This window comes from Struthio camelus, chromosome 25, assembly GCF_040807025.1.
Source record: "Struthio camelus isolate bStrCam1 chromosome 25, bStrCam1.hap1, whole genome shotgun sequence".
Taxonomy (NCBI): Eukaryota; Metazoa; Chordata; class Aves; order Struthioniformes; family Struthionidae; genus Struthio; species Struthio camelus.
The window spans coordinates 4,013,746-4,034,772 of NC_090966.1; the positions used below are offsets into that span (position 1 = coordinate 4,013,746).

At 43.3% G+C, this 21,027-nt stretch overlaps 1 protein-coding gene across 8 annotated transcripts in view; it reads left to right on the plus strand.

Moving 5' to 3' along the window:
- The window catches only part of TANC2 (tetratricopeptide repeat, ankyrin repeat and coiled-coil containing 2), a 253,384-nt gene that overhangs the window by 163,213 nt on the left and 69,144 nt on the right, over window positions 1-21,027 (plus strand). For all 8 annotated transcript variants that reach the window (XM_068918703.1, XM_068918706.1, XM_068918707.1 and 5 more), the window contains 2 exons: window positions 3,571-3,834; window positions 15,627-15,752. In XM_068918703.1, the coding sequence (XP_068774804.1) occupies window positions 3,571-3,834; window positions 15,627-15,752 (390 nt within the window). The remainder of the gene's footprint in view (window positions 1-3,570; window positions 3,835-15,626; window positions 15,753-21,027) is intronic.

The following is a 21,027-nucleotide window of genomic DNA, read 5'->3' on the forward strand; positions in this document are numbered from 1 at the left end:
TTTTTGGTGGTAATGGTGCCATGAGCCACCCTCGGGGAAGGTGACTTTCCTTTTACTGGGGTCGTAACATCCCACATCTTTCCAACCTCCGAACGAGACTTGCGCACCTGAAACGTAATCAGTAATGAAAATTTCCAGTGTTGGCTTTCTCACGGTGTAACTTCCCGCGGCCCCTTGCAGGACTGACGCAATTTCAACCACATACCGTAGAGTTGTAGCATGTTGGGACTTTTCCTGTTGCGCATTTCCCCTTCAGACAGCCTCTCTGCTTCTCCTCCTGAGCGTTGCACTGGGTGAAAGCTCAGGTTTTTTGACGTAGCGCTATGATATGGGTACGTTAATGTTGCAACAAGAGTCTTGCGAGTTTGGATAGGGTTCGTCCCAAGGGTGGGTCTTCATTCCCCGCGCAACTGTCTAAAGAGATTATTCCTGTAAAGCACAGTTAATCCCCTGCAGGGGCAAATGTAGGAGATCCTGGGCACGTGTACTCAAGCACCACCCGAATTATGCGGACGCAGGCCCTGTCCTCGAATACCCCCTGCGGCTCTGTTCTTGGGAAAATTTAGGGTATGAGTATGACTTGCAGAAAGAGGAGTGTTTTGCAGCTTTCCTTTAGGTTGCGGGTGTTTTTTTTTCCATGTGCTTAATCCTAACTGGAGCTTAAATTAAGTTCTTTCCATCCAAAAAATCTTTGCACTTTCTTCATCTACGAGCACTACTAACTCTTCTTGCCCCCAAGCATCACACTGAAGCAACCTTAGCTGGTGCGGACAACGTGAATTTGCTGAAATCGGGTGTTGCTCTCTCAACCTCCGGTTGCGAGGCAGCGGTTCCCGAGCTCGGCTTTTGGTTGCTCCGTCACTGAGCTTTAGCTCTCCCCGGGGACACGCTCTGCGCGCTGACTCATGTTGCCGCCTGGTAGGTAGCCTGACGTTTTTACCTTTTAAATAAAGTCAAAATTGTTTTGATTTCAAACAGCTCATGGAATAGATTAAGTCCACGGGGTAATCGCGTGCAGCCTGCGTAGTAGTACTTATATCATCCAGGGCTGTTCAGAAGGTAGATTAATCCACGGGGAACAATCCTAAATACCTGATTCAATTAAGAGTTTGCACATAAAACAGCTTTAGTTTAAAACAGTGAAGTTGATGTTTAAAATAAACACAAATTGGCGATTAAAAGAGGGACCACCAGGGTTTATCATCTTTTTGCTTGCTTTTGTGCTGCTTCACATAAAGAAAGCTTATTTTGACACGCTCTTTTATTTGTTTTGCTGCAATTTGATGTGTTTGAGGGTTCTTTATTTCTGCTGCCGACGTGCTTCTACAAAGATTAAATAGAAACAAACCGAGATAGGTTTTGAAAATGAATGGATTTTTTTCCTGTGAGTCGACAGCATCGTGCGCCTGGCGCTCTGGACCCCCACTTCGAAATGGAGCTCTTCTAGAAGACAGTCAAAAATGTATTTCTCAATATTAAAGCATTCGAGGGAGCGAGAGATCTTATCCTGTTTTCTCCTGTTAAAAGTGTAAATCAGTTTACCTGACAGAAAACGTATGTTTAAATGTCGACAAGCAAATATAAATTCTTATCCGTTGCATATATTGGTTTTAAATTTCAAAATACTTAATAAACAGCCCAATTTTGGAACACCTTGTGAGATATGGCGATAGCGATCCTCCCGTACAGAGGAGAACCGCGTTGCTGAGAAATAGAGAGAGACAAAGAGGGGTAAGGCCAAAGCTGCCCAGAATTTACTGGGATGGCGAAAGAGCAGGCGCAGTAAGAGTTACAGGTCTTGCTTTTTTTCTTCTTCTTCTTCTTCTTCTTCTTCTTTTGTGATTTTGTGACTTCAGATGTAAGTATTGAATTCTGATTCCTATTACAATGACATTTAATCTCTGTGGTTGAGCCAGATGAGTTCTTGGATGCCGAAGTTGATGCTTTTGCCTTGGGGATCGGCTCACGCGGTCTGCTTGACACCTCTGCAGGCAGGACAGCCTGGAGGCCTGGATTTTAAGTCTTAGGTTTCTTGTTTTGTTAGTGGGGAGAGGTTAAGTCTGTGCAAGGACTTCCATTGCCTTCCTTACGCCCGTCACATGAACAACTGGCTAAAACGTGTAGTTCTCTGGTTCAGAACGGGTTAAAAAAAAAAAACCACCACCCGCTCACAATTCAGTTGCACCCTCCTTTAGATGCTCTTTGACTACGACCTCTTTTAGAGGCTGCTTAGTTTTGAAATTTGGCATAGAAAAAGCTTTCGCCTAAAAGCATGCGAATCTTTGGAGCGATTTCCTGTTTGCATTTATCAATATAAAAATAAACGTTGTGCTGGTTGTTAATGAGGCTGCATAGCCCTTGCGTGGAGGCCAGGCAAAGTGCCCCTACGGAAACCCAGCAGCGTAAACACGAAGCAATAGATTCGTACGGTTTTGTCCGGGAACAGATGGTATAGAAATTAGCAGAGAATTTGGACTTGGGAAGGTATTTACCATGGTGAAGCGAAAATGATGCCTTTCGGTGGATTTTTGAGATACGCAGTATTAGTGAGTAGATCTGCAAAAATAGCGCACGTTTGGGGCTTAGCAGTATTTGGGGTGAAGTTGAACCCTCAGGGTTTTGCCCAAAAGTGGAAACGTGATCGCAGTGAGCGAGAGGGTAGTGAATTCTGGTTTGTGAATTTATTTATTTATTTATTTTTGGGTCAGTTAGTGAGGCGGCAGGTTGGATGCCCTCAAATAACCTAGTGTAGGTGTTGGGACCTTTCCTCAACACCAAAGAGGTTTGATTAGGACCTTGAATGAGCATGGGGGAACGCTGAAGACTCAGACGTCAGAAGTCTGAAAAGGATTATAACTAGGGAATAGCTAAATCAGAATTAAGCAGAACAAATCCCAACTGAGGGGAGACATTAGTGGTGAAGATCAGTATGATTTTACCAATTACCAATATGAAAGTTAGTATAGCAATGATCTTTCTTTCTAAAATCAAATAATATAAGGAAAAATGTGTGTTATATTTAAAGCTGCATAAGTAAAACTGATGTAGCTCCGATAAGATAGTGGGATCAGTTTCTGAACCAAATCAGTCTATAAGAATTGATCATTAATGCAAGTTAATGGTGGGTTTTCTATGTCTACATTTTACCATTGTTGGATACTATATATTAGATTATAAATCTGTCTCTGAGAACAGTCTCTAAAAAGGTTGTAACTACAATGCAAATTAAAAGCCGTGAGGAGCACTGGTAATGTTTCTGGCTTAATCCTCTCTCCTCCTTGTGTGCTTGTGTGTTCTGATACAAAGTTGTGCCTAATTTTTAATCCTCTTTGTAAGTACAAATGGCTTCTAACAGTAGGAGCCCAAACGTTATAGCTAGGTGGTCTTTGAGAAGTAATATTTAGAAACAGTTCCATTAAACTGAATTCCATAATCTCCGATTTAAGTGAACGTGGAAAATCTGGTGAGCATCGTTTTTGGCTTTTGCGTTGCCCGACTGCGTGCGTATCGGGATGTATGTGAGCAATTCGTTCTTGGTTACTCCTTTTGTTTATAATTTCTTCCTTCCAGCTACTTTGACAAGCTACTCCGAAAATGTGGAACGCACGAAATACGGAGGGGAAAGCAGTAAAGAATTAGGATCGGGAGGAAACCTGAAACCGTGGCAGTCGCAGAAATCCAGCATGGACTCCTGTCTGTACCGGGTAGACGAGAACATGACGGCCTCCACCTACAGCCTGAACAAGATCCCAGAGAGGAACCTGGAGACGGTCTTGTCCCAGTCAGTGCAGTCTATTCCACTTTACCTTATGCCACGGCCAAATTCAGTAGCAGGTAAGAAATGAATATTTTTGCCTTTAGGTCAGAGTAAGGTTGAAATGAGACCCCGTGCATACGTATCACAGCCTTTTTCAGGTGTTCATTATTCGAAGAGAAGTCTCCTTTCTGTAACCGTTATCACTGAGTGCGCCAAAATTTTCTTTTTTATTTGAATTATTATTTCTGATTGGGAAATTACTTGGGGGGGAACATTATTTAGTTGTTATTTCAGGACTCAAAGTTCCCTTTTTTACAAAATTGCAGGACTATAAGATTATTGGAGAATATCTAGATTTTAAAAATGATTCTTTCCTCGCAAATATCATTGCAATGCAGATATTTTCAGGTTTAAAATAATATGTAATTCCAAGCCATAGCCATTCCTGCTCTTTCAAAGGACTCAGTCTAAGTAAAATCAAGGGCATGATCTTTTCTGAAGACGATGATGAGGATAACTTGGGAGTTAACAGAACTGTGAGTCTTTCTCTCTGCAGAAAAATCTCTGATTCCGCCTCTCTTGATGGGATTTTGCTGTGAATGTAATAGCAATAGCACACAACTGGGGCTTTTGTGTGCCTGCACTAGTTTGGTTTTTGCAACATCTGGGACTTGCTAATGAATATAATCTTTTCTTTTGGCATTCCATCAACATTTTCTTCATTTAATTTCCTATCTACTGTTTGAAAGACTCTTAGATGATGCTGCAACATAGCTTATTAGCGCCTTTTTAACAACCTGTAAAGTTCCTCCCTGAAGCTGCCACCAGCAGGACAGAAAGAAGAGAGAGGGTTAAAAATATTACAGCTGTACTGAAAGGCTTCTTGTCTGAAATTGTTCTCACTTGCTTTGGTACTCTGTCATCTTTGTTGCTTGGTAATTTCTCTGGGGCTTAACATTGTGTTGAGATGGTCTGTATGTCTGTCTATATATAATTTATGTGGTCTCTGCAGGATTCTCCTGCTGGCTGGAGGCATTAATATTGGTCCAGAAACTCTGGACTGTGAAGAGCCTGGGAGCCTGTCTGTTAAAATAGCATCTCTCGTCCACCCAGGCTGCACTGTGTAACTAGATTAGATTTACTTTTTCTAAATCCCACTTTGACGAATCAAAGGTCTAAAAGCAATGTGGACATGAGATTTTACAGCCACTAAAATATGAGGACCCTAACACCGTGGTGGTAGAACAACAAATGCTGTTTACTGAGGCCTGCAGGAATGAACGCATGGGGTTTCGCACTGAAAAGAGGCGACAGCGAAACGGTGAGAAGCGGCGGTTGCATAGGGTCACTTAGGCGTTGGGTTCATTTCCTGTAAATGACACCTCACCAACACCCGCCAAAGAAAAGCAGAGCAGGCCAGTTACCATAAAACCTAAATACGTGCGTGCATTGGTTTAGTTGACTTTGGAAGTAGTTGGCTTACATGGCGCATGTAGAGGCAAATACTTTTGCAAGAGAAAACCATCTAGCAAGGGTAGGGAACACCTTTTTTTTGCTGCTTCAAGTAGTAAGGGAGCTAACAGAGGTCATATCCCAGGATGAATCCTTGTGCTAGCAACTGTGGAGAAGAATGCAAGCTTTGGCTTAACCTTTTACTGTTGAATGATCATATGTTATTTCCTATAAATTTATGGCATCATAAAATTATATTTTCCAGCTGATAAATTTGCATGCCCTGCCCCCCGGACTGGTTAATATTTATATCTGTGTATTTGAATGATAGGAGAGGAGAGCCAGATTGGGCCAAAAAGGTGCAGTTTCATGGTTGACTTTAGCCTCGCTCCAAAATGTGCAGTTGCCCAAAGGGTTGATCCTGCGCCGTCCGCAGGCTCCGTCACATGCTTCCATCAGCATGTAGGTATTTGATAAATCAGATCAGCAGACTAACCTGCCTGAAAATGAACCCTCCGGAAAATAAGTATATTCAATTCCAGTCTGGAGCCCCAAGCGGCCTCAAACTGGGCAGGTGCTGCTTCCTTCTCAGTGGTTTAAGCTCATCGTGAAACCACACCTTTGCTGAAACAGACCGTTCTTGCCTTTTTTTGAAATGGAGTTGAGTTTATTTTACATATAAATCTCTCTATTCTTAGGAACTAACGCATGGCAGCACTTACCTTATGGAATTTTTTTTTTTCAGGTTTGTTTTTTTTAATAAGGTTCTCCCTGTATATCTTCCCAAATGGGCACAAAATGTTTTGGTTTTTTGTTTTTTTTAAAGCAGGCTTGCAAACGGCAATCGCGGCCGTGTGATGAAGCTCTTGGCTTACAGCGCGGCTTGCAAACAAACAGAAGCGGTTCTCCCAACGTGATATTGATCCAGTCTCTCACTTCGCCGCGTGTTATTTCTTCGGCCAGAAACGATTGCTAAAGGCAATTTTTTTTGTCAACGCTTTCTCTCGAAAAAACGCTCGTGTGCCTTATAACGCCGAAGTGGGAGGTTGCAGTTGGTGGAGCACTTCTGGGTCTTGGGAAATCGCTTAGCTGTCATGAGTTATTGTAGGCGTGATAGGATATTTTTTTGAGGGTCCAGTTGTGGGAATAGCGCGAGACCTCCTCTCGCATGAGCTCACGAGGAGCACGCATGGTGGCCAATACGTGGTGAGTTACTGCCTGGAGTATAAGTGTTGTCAGGCGATTTTATGGTGTTAAGACAGAGGCAGCTGTGAAGGGCGCTGCTGTTTGGCTAGGCAGCAAGCGTTTAAAAACCATTAATGGAAAGAGAAAGGGAAAAACTGTACAATAAAAGGAGCAAATTGTTCTGATCTCAGGAGCAAGAAAACTTAAAAGGTCTCAGGTTCGTACCGAACTTATGGGCAGCAAATGGCTAGCAGTGTGGCTGTGAGTTAAAATACTACTAACAGATTGGAAGAGAATTGAGCAAAATGTGCGCCTATTGTCTACGCATTAATAGCGTGCGTAAGAAACGGCTAGCTAAATCCCGTGAATGGAGTTGCCGCTACTCTTTTCCAAAAATCACACTTAAAAGCTTTCAGTTGTATTTAAGTAAGTGGCATCATACTTCAAAGGCAAAACCCCCTTGGAGTCAGCCTGGGTGGTTCAGGCACTGGCTAGTCCGTTCCAGCTTCATATTTCATCCAGTCTTTTCAAGCTAAAAATGCAATTCAGGGCCCGAGACGGGTTTGCTTTTTGGCGCTCAGGTTGCCTTTGTAAATGCAAAGACACAGCTTAGCTCTGCAACCAGAAAGTCTCAGCGCTGTCATTTTTTCAGGTATTTCTGATCCCCTTAGGGAATCTTTTGAAGAGGTTATTGAGTTAGAATTTGTCTCTTAGCTGGTGGAGCTAAATATTCTTTAAGCGTTTTTGGGTTCATCTCTGTGGAATTCCCAGATTTTTTCCTTTTTAGGGATTTCTGAAGGTTTTTTCACTGTTTTCTGAATTATCCTATTCCAGCTGTTTTACTTAGGAAGTCCCCATCACTTCAAGAGTATAAGTGGTGCCCTAGATGCATCTTTGGAGAGAACATGTGTTTCCACAATTGAGTTTGAGGAAATGTAGAATTTCACCAGCTAAGTCGCATTAAAAGCAGAGAACTTAAGTGATAGGAGAATTTGCACTCTGGAAACTAAACTGTATCCTAATCCAAAGAGACGAGAAGGGACAGTTGGCCTCCTGAAATAAGGGCTTTAATTTCTTATAGTGTCTTGGAGTTGGAAGAGAATTACCTGGGTTTTATATTTATAAGAAAAGATATTAGTGGCCAGGTAACTCCCGCTTAACTCTCATGATCGCGTTTTTATCGACAAAGCCGATAGCCACGCCTCTACTTGGATTCCTCAAAGCTTTTTAATGCCAGCCATTTAACAGCTTGAAATTTTCCCAGAGTTTGACGATCTTTGAATTTAGCCTTTCAATACCAGGTGGCCTTAGCATAACGGTTCAGCCGTGCTGCATATGAAAATAAGGGGAAAATGTAATGTTTCCCCTGAATTAAATTCTTGTCTTAAATTCGCTTCATCTGAGAAGTCCCAGCACCTCCAACCTTTGGCGCTTTGCTTTGAACTTGCCACTTGGGTAATGGTGCAGCTGCGTTGCCTCCTTGTTACAGCACTCTAATTAAGCCCCTCTTAAGGCTCTATTTTGGAGTAATTGCTTCTAATCTTGTTGACTTCAGTCATCTGAGACATCTTTATTTACATAATGGTTATATTATTGGGGAAAGAGTTGTAAAAATCGAGTTCAGTCCTGCTAGCCTTACAGTTACGCTTATTGGAGAATGCGCTCTGTTTTGGTAAAGCCAAGCCAAACTGTAAAATGAAAAGCATATGTGTGTATATATATCTCTTCTATGTAAAATGAAGAGTATAATCCCATGAGAACCAGCATCTCTTTAGCACCTCAGGGTTTTAAAGTAGTGTTTTTAATTGCTTGTGCACGGGAAGTTGATCGTATTTTCTGTCAATAAATCCCTCTGTGATATATCACAATTCCATTTAAACACTTGGCTTTAGTTTAGCCAGAGCTATGTTATATGCTTACACTGTATTACGTTATTGTGGGTTTTGATGTGTTTTTTAAAAAAAGGCAAATAATAAAGTTTCAGTGCTAATTAAGAAAATTCCCTTCCCTCCTTAGCAAGTCAAGATAGGGAGTATTTGAGAGTACATATTACCTCTCAAGAACAGGGCCTTTTGCTTCATTCTTCTAGAGTGAATAGCAACTTTTCTTGCTGTGTGACATTCACAAAATGTAATTCGGTAATCACCAGTTGAAATCCAATATCTTTTTTTTTAAAAAAAAAAAAAAAGGCAAGAAAAGAAATAGAAAGGAACAAAGCAGTGGAGTCATATAGAGAGCCTATATTTGTTACAGTTAAGAATACCAACGCTACCTTCACTGTAGACTTCATCTGCTGTAAGTGTATTTAGAGCAGGAGAGCTTGTTCTTCTAGAGGTTTGACTAGCGAAGCTGTGCCCTATTAGGGGTGATTTAATGGAAAATTTTCTGTCCTTAGCCAAGATGCACAAAAGCTGTGTGTGACCAAGGTGTAACGCCGCCTTAAAATAGTCATTGCCGAAGGCCCTGGCGATCACAATGGCTAAGGGTGCGGAGCTAATCTGGAAATACTTTGTGATTATGGCACTGAGAGCAGCAGCAAATATCCGAGGAAACGAGTTCCTGAAATTCCCTTTTTTGTCCTATTTACCTGTGCTCCAGTGATTTGGGTGGCAGTTTCAGGAAGGCAATGAGCAACTGATAGCAAAACTCTTTTTCCTTCTATATCTTGCAGGACACTTTACCTATCCGGGAGGATTTTGTGCATGCCTTTATATTGTGGGAAATGAGAGAGGGCTGCAGTTCCTGAGAGGTTATGGTCCAAGAGCAACCCCTATTAAAATAATCCCTGCTCTTCTAATAATTCTTTAAAACTCAGTTTTATGGTTCAGAACCATATGAATCCATTTGCTTTGCTGTTTTATTGTTCCCAGAAACTGAAAGCTTCAACTGTGTTTTCTTCTTAGTCCATCCCAGGCTAATATGCACAATAATCCATTTTATGTACTTCAGCATTTTTTTCCTACTAATCATCAGAAGATGCTTGGCACTGGAGCTGGGCATTCAGGTTTTTGAATGAAGATGAATGTCTTGAGAGAGATATTGTCTGCAATGAACTTATTCTGTTTCTATTACACATGAAATGAGATATGAAGTCTTGCGTTCTTGGGACCACATACATGGATTTATAATGTCCATTTAAATGTTAATAGAGAATTAAAATGCCCCGAAATAATACTCGCTCCTCTCTTTTTCCCCTTGCAAAACATAAAATAACAAATATATCGTTGGGCTAGGTACTAATTTAAATTCTTTACCCATTAGAAAGCAGAGGGCAAGGTTTCATAAATGCATTTAAATGACGTCTTTTTTGGAGAGCGCAGGGAACCGTGGTTGTCTGAAGGAGCATCCTGTATTCCCATATTTAGTGCGTGGTCCGCAAGAGGAAAAAAGTCCCCGTGCATGTAGCAACATGGTGCGACTTCTAAAAAAGCAACTCTTCCCTCACTTAGACCCCATCAGAAAAATAATAGTCAGGTGGTGGCATTTGACTATTCTCAGGTGATGACTGAGAGAAAATAAAGAAGCTGGTCACAAAAAACAGTTTCTTAATTTTGAGCTATGTTCTTATTTGCTTCTTTCCCACCCTTTCCTCGGAGGAGTCCAGGACCCGCATTGTGAAAGGTCGCCCAAAGCAGGACCTCCTCCAGAGCGACCAAACCGTGATGTTGTCAGGCCACTGTAAGAGCTGCTGCAAGACCACGCGCGGGAAGAAGCGCAGCAGAGGCTTTTTAAGAGATATCTTTCACTCTGCCCAAGGGAAAGAGAATTGATACGAAAATAGCGCAGAAAGAAATATGATATTAAAGGAAAGACACTGCAAGGGGGGGGAAAAAACCCTTTAATTAGATTAGCCACAGAGGGTTGCTTTTGTTGTACTTTTCCACAAACCCTGCAACGTTAGCTGTGTTGCAATGTCCCCAAAATTTGCGCATTTCTTACTTTTTTTATTGCATCTGGTTAAACTCTGAATTAGATACAGTTCTGCACATGAATCATTCCAAGCAGAGAGATGAAACCGAGAAGGCGCTTAGGATAAAACCCCGAATTTACTCTTCTCCTAATTGTGTTTGACGGTTTCTTGATGACTTAGGCCAACTATCCAGCCAAAAATGACGTTACTAAATCCGAAGTATATTTATTAACGAAAACTGCAAGGAAACTGAATTTGGGGTTCGTGGAGAATATTTATCTGGTGGTGATGCAATCGGATCTGAGCATCAGTCATAGCAAAGTGAATGCATTGGCTCCGATGAGCTGACAACTCTCTCTCTCCCACTTTCCTCCTCCTCCTCCTCCTCCTCAAGAGCCAATCTGCAAAGTCTGCTGGGTATCCGGGCTGCCAGATATCAGTTCCAAGTCGGGTTGTTTTGTATTTGTTGTTTAGATAGTACACGGCAACTGAATTATCTATTTATCTGCCATTTCCTTGGAAGATGCATTAGCAGCATGCAAATATTTTTGAGGAGGAATTTTTTTTTACCCCTCGTGTTTTATCTGCAATCACATAGGATAAGCTTTGCCATTGAGGGGAAGCTTTCAGCGGTTTAATGTTATATTTTGCAAGACAAATTGATTTTTGTGTAATTCTTGAAGCACTGAAGCACGGTCTCAGGAAAAAAAAATCTCTTCTGGCTTCTCTGGGGCCTTAGATCTCTTTACTTATTCCTCAGTTCTAAGTCAGAAGGCTAAATCTCAATTCAGCAGCCTTAAAAAGGGCAGGATAGTTGCACTGACAGTTGCAAAAATAAGCCATGGGGAAATGGGAAAGGGATGAGGCGTTTCATGCTGCCCACAGTTCGTAGTGTGCAGGGACAAGTCTCCTCAGTGTGGCTGCAGAAAACGATGATGATGAAGGTGAGGAAGAAGCCTGGCTTGGGGTAGCTGAGGAATAACTCTTCATTTCTGGTAGGTGCAGAGAGACCTATATGCGTTAAAGGTGAGAACGTTTTGCACCAAAAATAACCGAGTCCATGCTTTGGCCACCCTCGCGCCCTTCCCTGGCAGCGGGCAAGGTCTGCCTCTGCTCACCATCTGGATCTGCAGCTGGCTTCCCTCACCTCTTGAAAGCCATTTCACCAGCAGGATAAGAGGGTAAAATGCAGACTCATTAAATACATTTAAAATTAAAAAAAAAAAAAGCGGCCAGCAGAACTGCTGTTCTCCCCAGGAGATGAAACGATGGTTCTGCCAGGAAGCCGCTTGTTTATTGTAGCAGCTAGAAAAACAGTCAGTTGTTGTTTGCCTCCGAAACTCCTTTCTACCTGTCAGTGCCCTAAGTAGCCCCTTCCATCAGTCACCGGGACAGTCGTAGCTTCGCGTCTTCTCAATCTACCCTTTTTGGAACAAACTGAATTGACTTATTTCCCTCTGTTTTGCAAACCTGACTCCCATGTTTAGCTCGGCCTGAGTTATTGGGTGTGAAGAACATCTTTCAGGCTTCATTCCTTTCTTTTACCCCAAACCCACCTCCTAGCAAATTAACACAATTTTAGAAGATTTCCCGCCTTTGCACTGAGAAAACCTTTTTAATTACACAAGTCAGCAAGTGCTGGCAAAATTATGCTCCTCAGAGACCATCCTGAGCCCCAGCTTTGCTAACCGTCCTCTCACTTGCTAACTAGTGGGGATCGAGTCTAGGAAGCGCTTTTTATGGGGATGGCTTCCAGAATCGGGCTCTGCTGCAGTGACCAGTTGTCCGCAATTTAAGCTCCAGAAACCTGACTTGATCTTGCAAACCTTTCCCTACATTATATAAGTAAGAAAAGGCTACAGCCTGCAAGTAGTAGTGCAAAGACGGGATGGATGATCACGTTTTTCTTGTGATCTAATAACTGTGGCTTTTATGTAGGAGATGAAATGAAACAATGCAGAATTGCATCCATCTGAAAGTATTCAAAAAGTGGCTATTGAGGACTTGGGGGGGGGGGGGGGGGAAAGAAAGAGAGACTGCCAGTCAAAAAAATTTGCTGATGGTCGCATTGTAACCCTGCTCCCTATTCAAGGCCTAATGTGAATTTCCATCAAAACGTTGCACCGTTCGGTGGACAAATAATTGGGAGAAAGTAATTTGGGGGTTTAACCGTTGTTACATAAACAAGAGAAAACGGAGCTTCTATCAGTTTGCAGCTACACTGAATGGTCTATGAAGATATTAAGTTACCGGCAAGATTAATGTTTGTGGTCATCCTTGCTGGCTCTGTATGTGCTTGGGTGCGTTAAAATAGGACAGGAACAGGACTGACCTGAAACCAGAAGGGTTTCTTAACTCTCGAACGAGCAATTAGGGTTGTTTCTGGTTTGATTTTTCAGCATATTCTATATGTCCTAGTCAGTTTTAGTAAATTTGATCCAGCTGCTTTCTATCTCAGTGCTTGGCAATCCACTGAGGTGAAAGAGGGGTTTCATTTACCGCCGCCAGCCCCCGGTTGTCCCCGAAGCAGGTGCCCTCCGGATTCTCCGGCTACGCCAGTGCTTGCTGCAGGGGAGTTGCCCTGTGGATGCTCTGGCTCGTTTACATTGCAGAAAGCGGACATAAATGGCACAAGTTGGTATGCAGAAAAGGCCCGTTGCATTGGCCTGGGCCACCTAGGTATAAACGCAGCTGCAGCCCGACTCCTGGAGGGGCCGTGAGCAGATTGCAGCGGGTTTAGTGCTTACAAAAAATCACTTCCATCCGCCGTAAATCCGCATCTTTCTAATTGCAGCCTTTCAGCTCTAATCTGCTGCTTCACAGTGAACATCTAATCAACTTTGTAAGAGCCGAGGAGCATGAAGGACGTCTGAAAACAGACTTTGATAGTTTTCTCTTCCCCCCCCCCCCCCCCTCGCTCCTGCTGTCTGTCTTTTGTCCTAGCAATGAGATGCTGGCAAAAACCGAACGGTTAAAGTTTCCTGCCTTCCCGTTGCTGTCCTCTTTTTGGGGGGGGGGCAGGAGGGAGTTCTTATAAATACAATGCAGCCACTTTTAAAAGCACCTTTTAAAACTGCTGCCAAATTTAAGCACCTCACCCCCACCCCCTGCTGCAGCCTCTTAACCTTGCTCAGCTTTGGACTGCAGCAAGATCTCGTTAAACGCGGTCGTCAGGCATCCTATCAAAAAGTGTTTCTCTGAGTTTGGAAATGTTCCGCCTTTCAGTTTTGTTAAATTGTTGCATGTGTTGTGGGAAAGAGAGGCGGGATTGCCAGTGCCCTGAGCCGCTCTAGAGAGCTAGCTCAAACTATTTCCCCATTTCACAGTAAAAGAATTAATGCCGGCTTTACAGGCAGTCCTGGAAGAAGCCATTCAATTAATTATTTCAATTTACAACAATAATCGTGCTGCAGTAAGTAACCAAATACTGAAGTGAATGAATCAGAAATTGCAGTGGTTTCATTTATCGGTCACATATTCCACTGGGACCTTTTTTATGCTGCAAAATTATTATAATAATGAACATATCAAAAAAGCAATATCAGATCCAAGCAAAATACTGAAGAGCTGCCTATTGACAGTGATTTCCATTGGTTTCACGGGAATTTTGGGCATGTTTATCAAAACACGAAGAGACCTGGTGATCTGCAGAGCCTTTTTGCTCATTTTTATCAGTTTTCTATGTATAATTAGGAATAGGCTTTCCAAGCGGTTGAATCTGCGTTCTGTCATTTCATAATATTCTGCAAGTTACAGGGCTGGAAGGTGCTCCAAAAGGGCAAAATAGCGTTTGGTTTGAACGGAAATGCTTTCCGCATGATGGATAAATTCATATACAGATGATCCGAACTTACTCTCTTTAAACCACGTTTTTCCCATCTTCCAGTCATCAATTATCCCTGTATAAAAGATTACTATTCTGTGTACTGATTGATGCAGCTTGGTGGCAAATGTTAAGTCTAGTCACCCCTCTCTAATATGGCCTGGAAGGCATTTTCTCATCAACCCATGAGACACCGTCCACTCTATTCCCTTTCATAACAACATTTGATTTTAAAAATAGTTGTAATCATTGGGTCACTGTAGGGAAGAAAGCATTTTTTAAAGAACTGCTAGCCGAAATGAACGTTGTGCATGTCATGTCCTTGGTAAGAAGTGCCGTACGGGAGGTGATGCTCGACGCCGTGCAGTTCAGAGAGAAACGTCTTTGAAATGGGGATGATTACCCCCGTTATGGGTTTTATTGTTTGTGCTGTGCCGTGGGGGTGGTCGCTCTTAGCTCTGCCCCCTGCGCAAGGAGCCCCGGCCGCGGGACGTACGCTCTCGACGGGCAGGGTGACGGCACATTTGTAGTGCTTACGGTGAAAAATGGAAGGAAGAAATGGTTTGCGCTGTATCATCTGTCATTTTCCAAAAGACAAAGATAAAATTTGTGGCAGCGGTTTTTATTCCAACCTCACACATTCCTATAGCGATGGCACCTTCAGCAGAGACCAATAAATTATGCCTCGTTAATCTAACGTGAAGAAAATGAAATTCTCCCATGAGCAAATAACATCGGAATAGTAAAATTATCTTCAGTTCAGACTAACGTTTTTCTCGCTTGCTCATGTGGTTTTTTTGCTCGTCTGAAGGCTTAATTTTTCTGCCCCTAATTCTGGCTTTATGAATAGGTAAACGTTAACATCCGAATCAAGCAGCTCTAAAAAAAATTGAAGAGGATGTTGTGGACCTTGGCGTAAAACGCACTATGAAGTTGCCTTTCCTACAGTAGGAAGCGCTGACCGTCTCTGTCAAACTTTCTACGCGTGCCATTAAATAAGTTTTGGTGATTGGGAGAACTTTAGATCAGATCTGAGAGTTTCTCTTTGTCTTTTTGTTTGTGAACATCGACAGGAAACCAAACCACAGCAGGTATCTAGGGGCACGCGAGGATGTTGCCAAGACACCTCGTTATTCCTAGCTGCGGGAAATTACAGTGCCGGGTGCTTTCATGCATCATCTATCCGAATGACTTGTAATATCTACCTCTAAGAAACTCGCGTTTTTCTTAGGGACCAGAGCGAGTGGAATAAAGCTTCTCAAATAGTATTTTACGCTTGCTTTTTTTCATCCGGCATTGGATTTACGGCACGTCGAGGTCGAAAGCAGTAATTCAGATGAAGGCTTGCTTCATCTCAGCTGAGTTTATCTAATGTAATCATAAATGGGTGTACTTTATATAAGGTTGGGGGGGGGAAGGAAAAATATATATTGAGCAAAATACTAGGTGTCAAAGGTAGGTGTGATTGTGTGATTGACTTGTCTGCTTTCTTGGGACAGCCACCAGCTCAGCCCACTTGGAGGACCTGGCTTACCTGGACGAGCAGCGACACACTCCGCTCCGGACGTCCCTCCGGATGCCGCGGCAGAGCATGGCTGGCGCCCGCACGCAGCAGGACCTGCGAGGTAGGAGCGAGCCCACGGCCCTCGTGCTCCCGCGCTTCCCGGTGGCCTCTGGGGTTTATATTGCAGCCGCTTCGTTCAGGAGCATGCAAGGGCAAATGTCGGCTCGTGCCACCATCAGCGAAACGCCGTTAGCGTGGCGTTTTGGGGTTGCTTTTCTGGGCTGATTTCAATGTCTCTCTGGTTTGCTAGGTGCATGCCTCTCGGTTGCCACGTTAAAGATGCGTTCCCCCATCACAGCACGGCAGAAAGGACATGGGTGCTAACGGTGTCCCCCAGGCGTTGGGCAGTTGTGCTGTTTGGAAGAGCGCGTGCGTCAAAATGTAGGAGCCTCGAATGGTGCGTCGGGTGGATTGCAGAGGAATCATGTGCCTGAATTGGCCCCAATTCTGAGCGGCCTCACTTTAGAGGGATGCAAGCACAAGTTGGCAAATTTGTCAGCTTGGATTGACGCTCTGCTGTGGGAAAACGTGCTCCCACCTCGATCAGAAGCGGTGGGGGAGTTACAGAATCACAGAATCGTTTAGGTTGGAAGGGACCTCTGGAGATCATCTAGTCCAACCTCCCTGTTCAAGCAGGGACACCTAGAGCATATTGCCCAGGATCACATTACCCGTCCATCCGCCGCTACTTCGCGTACTTACACGCCGCGAGCCCTCGGCCCTACGTGTCCCCGTTACGGACGCGCACGGCCTGCTGGTTGCATCTTCAAACGATTTTTCTCATAGCCGTTTTGCATATAGCATATCGCCAGGTTCATGTTTCCCCCTAATCATCCGTCATCGCGCAGATGAGTCAATGGCTGAGAAAGCTTCAGCTGTCCTCTCTGAGAGGACAACCTCAGTGGCACCCTTGGCTGCTAGTGATCCAAGGATGAAACTGTAAAATCCTATTTCTGGGTCTCTTAGGAGAATTTCTGCTTACTGCTGTGCCACAAGACTAGTTCATTCTTGGTTGTCTATAGGGAAACCAGTTTCTCTTGCCAATGCATAAAACTCTCCCTTTCTCTGGGTAATATGTTTCTTATTTCCTTTGAGAAGCTGCCCAAGCGCCTTGGGTAAGGAAATCCGGAGTCAGAGCACGGTGCTGCATGAGAGGTTGCGTTTCAGTGCAGCGATTCATGGCCTGTTTTAGCGTTGGTGGGATTTCTGCAAAACACCCAAGTCCCTGACGGAAAGGGGCAGAGGGGGAAGTGGTTTGGTGTTGTTTTGGATCGCAGTTTGTAATGAAATCATGTTGGCTGGTGAGACGCTTATGAAAATGCATTAGCAGGCAGTAAGTGAAGAAAGCAAACTTCGACAGACCAAATTTCCATATGTTTGAATCGAGGCGCTTGCCAAGCCTTTGCAATTTGCAGCGATTGCATCCAAAACATTAAACTTTATTGTAGGAACAGGATCAAATTGTTTTCCAGACACACTTTTAAAAAACACGTAGCGCTACATGAGGGTTTTTTTCCCCTCCCTTTCCTGTTGCTTGGTAAGGTTACATGAGGATGGCAGTGGCGTTTCATCTTTGTGGAGTTTGCTTCTAGTTCTAGGTGAAGCGCGATGCTATTTTGAAAAAGAGAGGGAAGAGAAGGGGATGAAAAAAATGAAACCGTCGCTATTTGGAAATGTTTTTTTTCATTGACTGCGTAGGGTTTTTTCACCCCAAATACTAAAAAAATTCCAAATATTACCTTGAAATTGCTTCAATCTGGGCTGTGACAGTCATCGGCTTTGTTCCAACTGGCAATCCTAAACTCGGGTTTAGCTTTAATAGCTCTAGTCTTGGCACTGTGCCAAAACAGTGATGCAATATTACTGACCTCGTATCCAATGGCATACGTTACAGCCCATTCATTTTGGTCCCAGCGTTTAAAAATCCCAGTGCAGAAATACTAAATGGGGGGACTGTCCCTGCTATTTTTTGTGCTTGTTACATTGGTTATTTTAACCAGGAGAACAACTTTCCAGTTGAATCCTGAAGGCTAAGAGCATTCGGAGTATTTCATAGCCGTGGCAGGTTTTTAATAGGAGGGTGAATGCGCTTTTCTTTTTACTTTTTTGAGCCAGCAGAATTTGAAGCTATTTTGGGTTATTGTAACTTAATGTGCAAGATGATAGTTGTGATGTACCTTGGAGTTTAGAAGCAGATGGCGACCAAATTATATGGTATTAGAGCATCCCTACTGATGCCGTTATGGTTTTTTTTTTCTCCAAAGAGACAACGTCACTGCAGTGTGTAGAGAATCATGTTGCTTAGGTGAGATTTGGAGGGGAAAAGCGGCTGATGGATGTAATGTAGAATATCCAGACTCCACCATTACAATGGAAAAGGACTATTTCTTAACGGAAGCAGTATGACAGTAGCATATTTTCTTAAGCTTTCCATTATACTTTTCTCTTTTTTTCCTATTGGCATCTATTTCATGCCATAACCTTTGGGTAAGACTTTTCATGCTGTTCTTAAAAATTGCTCGGGGAAAAAAAAAAGTTTAGCCTTTTCAGGCATGGAGTCCATCAAAACCAGGTATTATTTTCATAGTGATGGATGGGTGCACTTCAGATGACACTTGAAAGAAGTTGCAGTCTAAAGCAAGTAAAGAAAATAAACTCATGCATATCAATACTTTATGCATTCTTATTTAATGAAGAATTGGGGTAGATGCTGATAGATATTATTGTGCTGTTCCAGGCTGCATTTCGTTGTAGATATTAAAGCGCTTCTGGCCTGTGTTTCTTCTCAACCTATTGGCAATATTCAGGCTGTGCCTCTTAGTCCTGTATGGGCTGATCTGTGTGCCACCGGAGAATACTAAAACGGCAACAGAGACGCAGCTAGAGCAAAGCAGAAAACAAATAATGAACTGCAGATGCCGATTGCCAAAGTAGCCGAGAAAAAAATCCCATTTGAAGAGCGAGGAGTCTGCAAAGTAAATGATTCCTGAGCAGGCGTTTAAGAGTTTTGCAACAAAATAAAATAACTGAGAATTCGTGGCGGAGAGCGACCTACGCGGTGAAGCAGCATGGTCCTTTGAACCTATGCGGTGAAGGAGGATGGTCCTTTGAACCTGCGCGGTGAAGCAGGATGGCCCTTTGAACCGCAGATTTAGGGTTGCTGCTAGATTGCAGCCCAATGGCTTTTGCTCATCTGGTCACATAATACAACCAGCTTCGGTTTGCTGTGATTGATGTTTTCAGCTGCAAATAGGTTTAGGACAGGCACAGCGGACTGTTGCAGGTAGGGATGGGAATATATTGGTTGGGCTCTGCAGAAGTTTGCAGTTTTTGTCAAGTCTCCTATGCTGGCAGGAAAATTTCCCTCGACCAGACCTTGTACTGTGTCACTCCACACAATAATCTCCATGAAAGCATGGATTTAATTTCCATGCTTTCCAATTGTTGGATGTTATCTGAAGTTTTGGGTATTTCTGCGGTACTCCAGCTTACGCACAGGAAAGTGCGTCATTAAAAAGGAGCATCAAACCTAGCAAGAGCCTGACAAATGGTCAGGGATGGAGATGCAGCTGATTAATACCCTTTGCGATTTTCCCAGGCACTAAAGTCAGGTGGCTAATATGGTTCATCGAGAATGTGTGCACACGTCTTCACCTGTTTCTTCTGGGCCTTTTTGCCCTCTTTTTCAGAGTCCTTTCCATTAGCTTATGCTTTAATTCATTTCTGCACAAAACGTAGCTGTAGTGCAGCCTTCCCTCTCCTTTCCTCATAACATGTTTGTTTGTTTGTTTTTAACTAGTTTTTCCCTTCTTTGTTCATTCCTTTGCGATAAACTGGGCTTCTAAGATGAAGACGAAGGCTCGTTCATCCTCCTGCAAAACTCTGGCTGCAGAGAGTGCCGGAGGGTTCGTCGGAGCCCTCGGCATGATGCTGCTCAAGCGACCGGGTCGCTGATCTGGGTCTCAGGTCTACATCGTGCCTGGCAGCGGAGGATTAGAAAATAAAGAGGAGCAGGGGACGCTGTCGGAGTTGCTCAGCAGAGAAGATCCAGGAACTGATCTGGCACGTACCTCGCAATTAGTTGATGGCAGCTTTAAATTATTCATACATGTTTTAGGAAAATCGAGGTAGGAAAATATTGATGCTACTGCCTGAAAGCAAATGTATGGGCTTGAAGGTATAGTTCCAAACAGGTATTAGCAGGGCAGCATCTTAAAAGAACATGCAGGGCTAACGCTGCCGCAGGATTCAACGTAGACCGCGCAGGAAAATGAAATATTTGGGGTTTCTAGCATGTGGAGTTAATTTTGGTGCCTAATGGAGTGCAGAGCCTGTTCTGAGCACCCCCGGCCACATGGATGTGGCAGGGGATGTCTTCCTTGTGGCCAGACGCTCCCGTTTCTCGCTGCGTGCCCGAGACATACGTGCAAGAGGCTCGCGTACGGTGCCACTGCTGGATGCGGAGACAAATGGGAACCAGCTTCTGGATGACTTAAAAGCAACAGGGAACAGAAGCAAAGGAAACGCTCCTGAAATAACTACCGAATCAGTCCAAAGAAAGCTTTATTTTAGGAAGCAACTTGCAGGATTAAACAATACCTCGTGGGCTCGAGGCAGATGTCAAGTGCATTACTGAAACTTCTGTTTCTTAGTTGTTAACTACTGCTCTCTGAAACTGTAATTACTCGTTTCTCGCTGCTCCTTGGGTAGCCAAGGCCTGCTTTGAAAGAGCACCTGAAAAAAATCAGTATTGGCTGTTTATTATTCCTGACCGCTGGAAAACGAAGGCACAGACTTGAATGGAAGGGAGAGTGACTTGTTACAACAGCTCGAGCTTGCCAGGCAGAGTGAAAGGTTTCACATCCCAAGCAAGTCTTTTTGGTGCTTCGGATTTAATTGCCAAGCTCTTGCTTTTGTGCAAACAGCTGGTATTTGTTGATGGAAAGCACCTTTCAGAATACAGCAGACTAGTGCTATGTACTGCATGTATTTTGATGTTCTTAAATATGAAAGCATATGGAGAAGCAATTTTTTTTCAATACTGAATGTCTCAGATTATCCTACCCTTGCCAATCGAAGCCCATATTTGGGTATAAAATATAAATCACTTTAATCAAAATGGAAAGTGGTTGGTACAACAAAGATGCCTATTGTCTTCCAGTCTGTATAAATTATATATACCTCTAACAAGCTACAGGTTTACATTTTTTCTCCCAAGATTTCATCGCTATTGCACGTGATCTTGATACTATTATTAAATATCCCGCCAGGCCGTCAGAAGAAAAGGGCACGCTTCGTGGTGGGCAGAGATAAGAGGTGAGTGTTGTTGGTAGGGT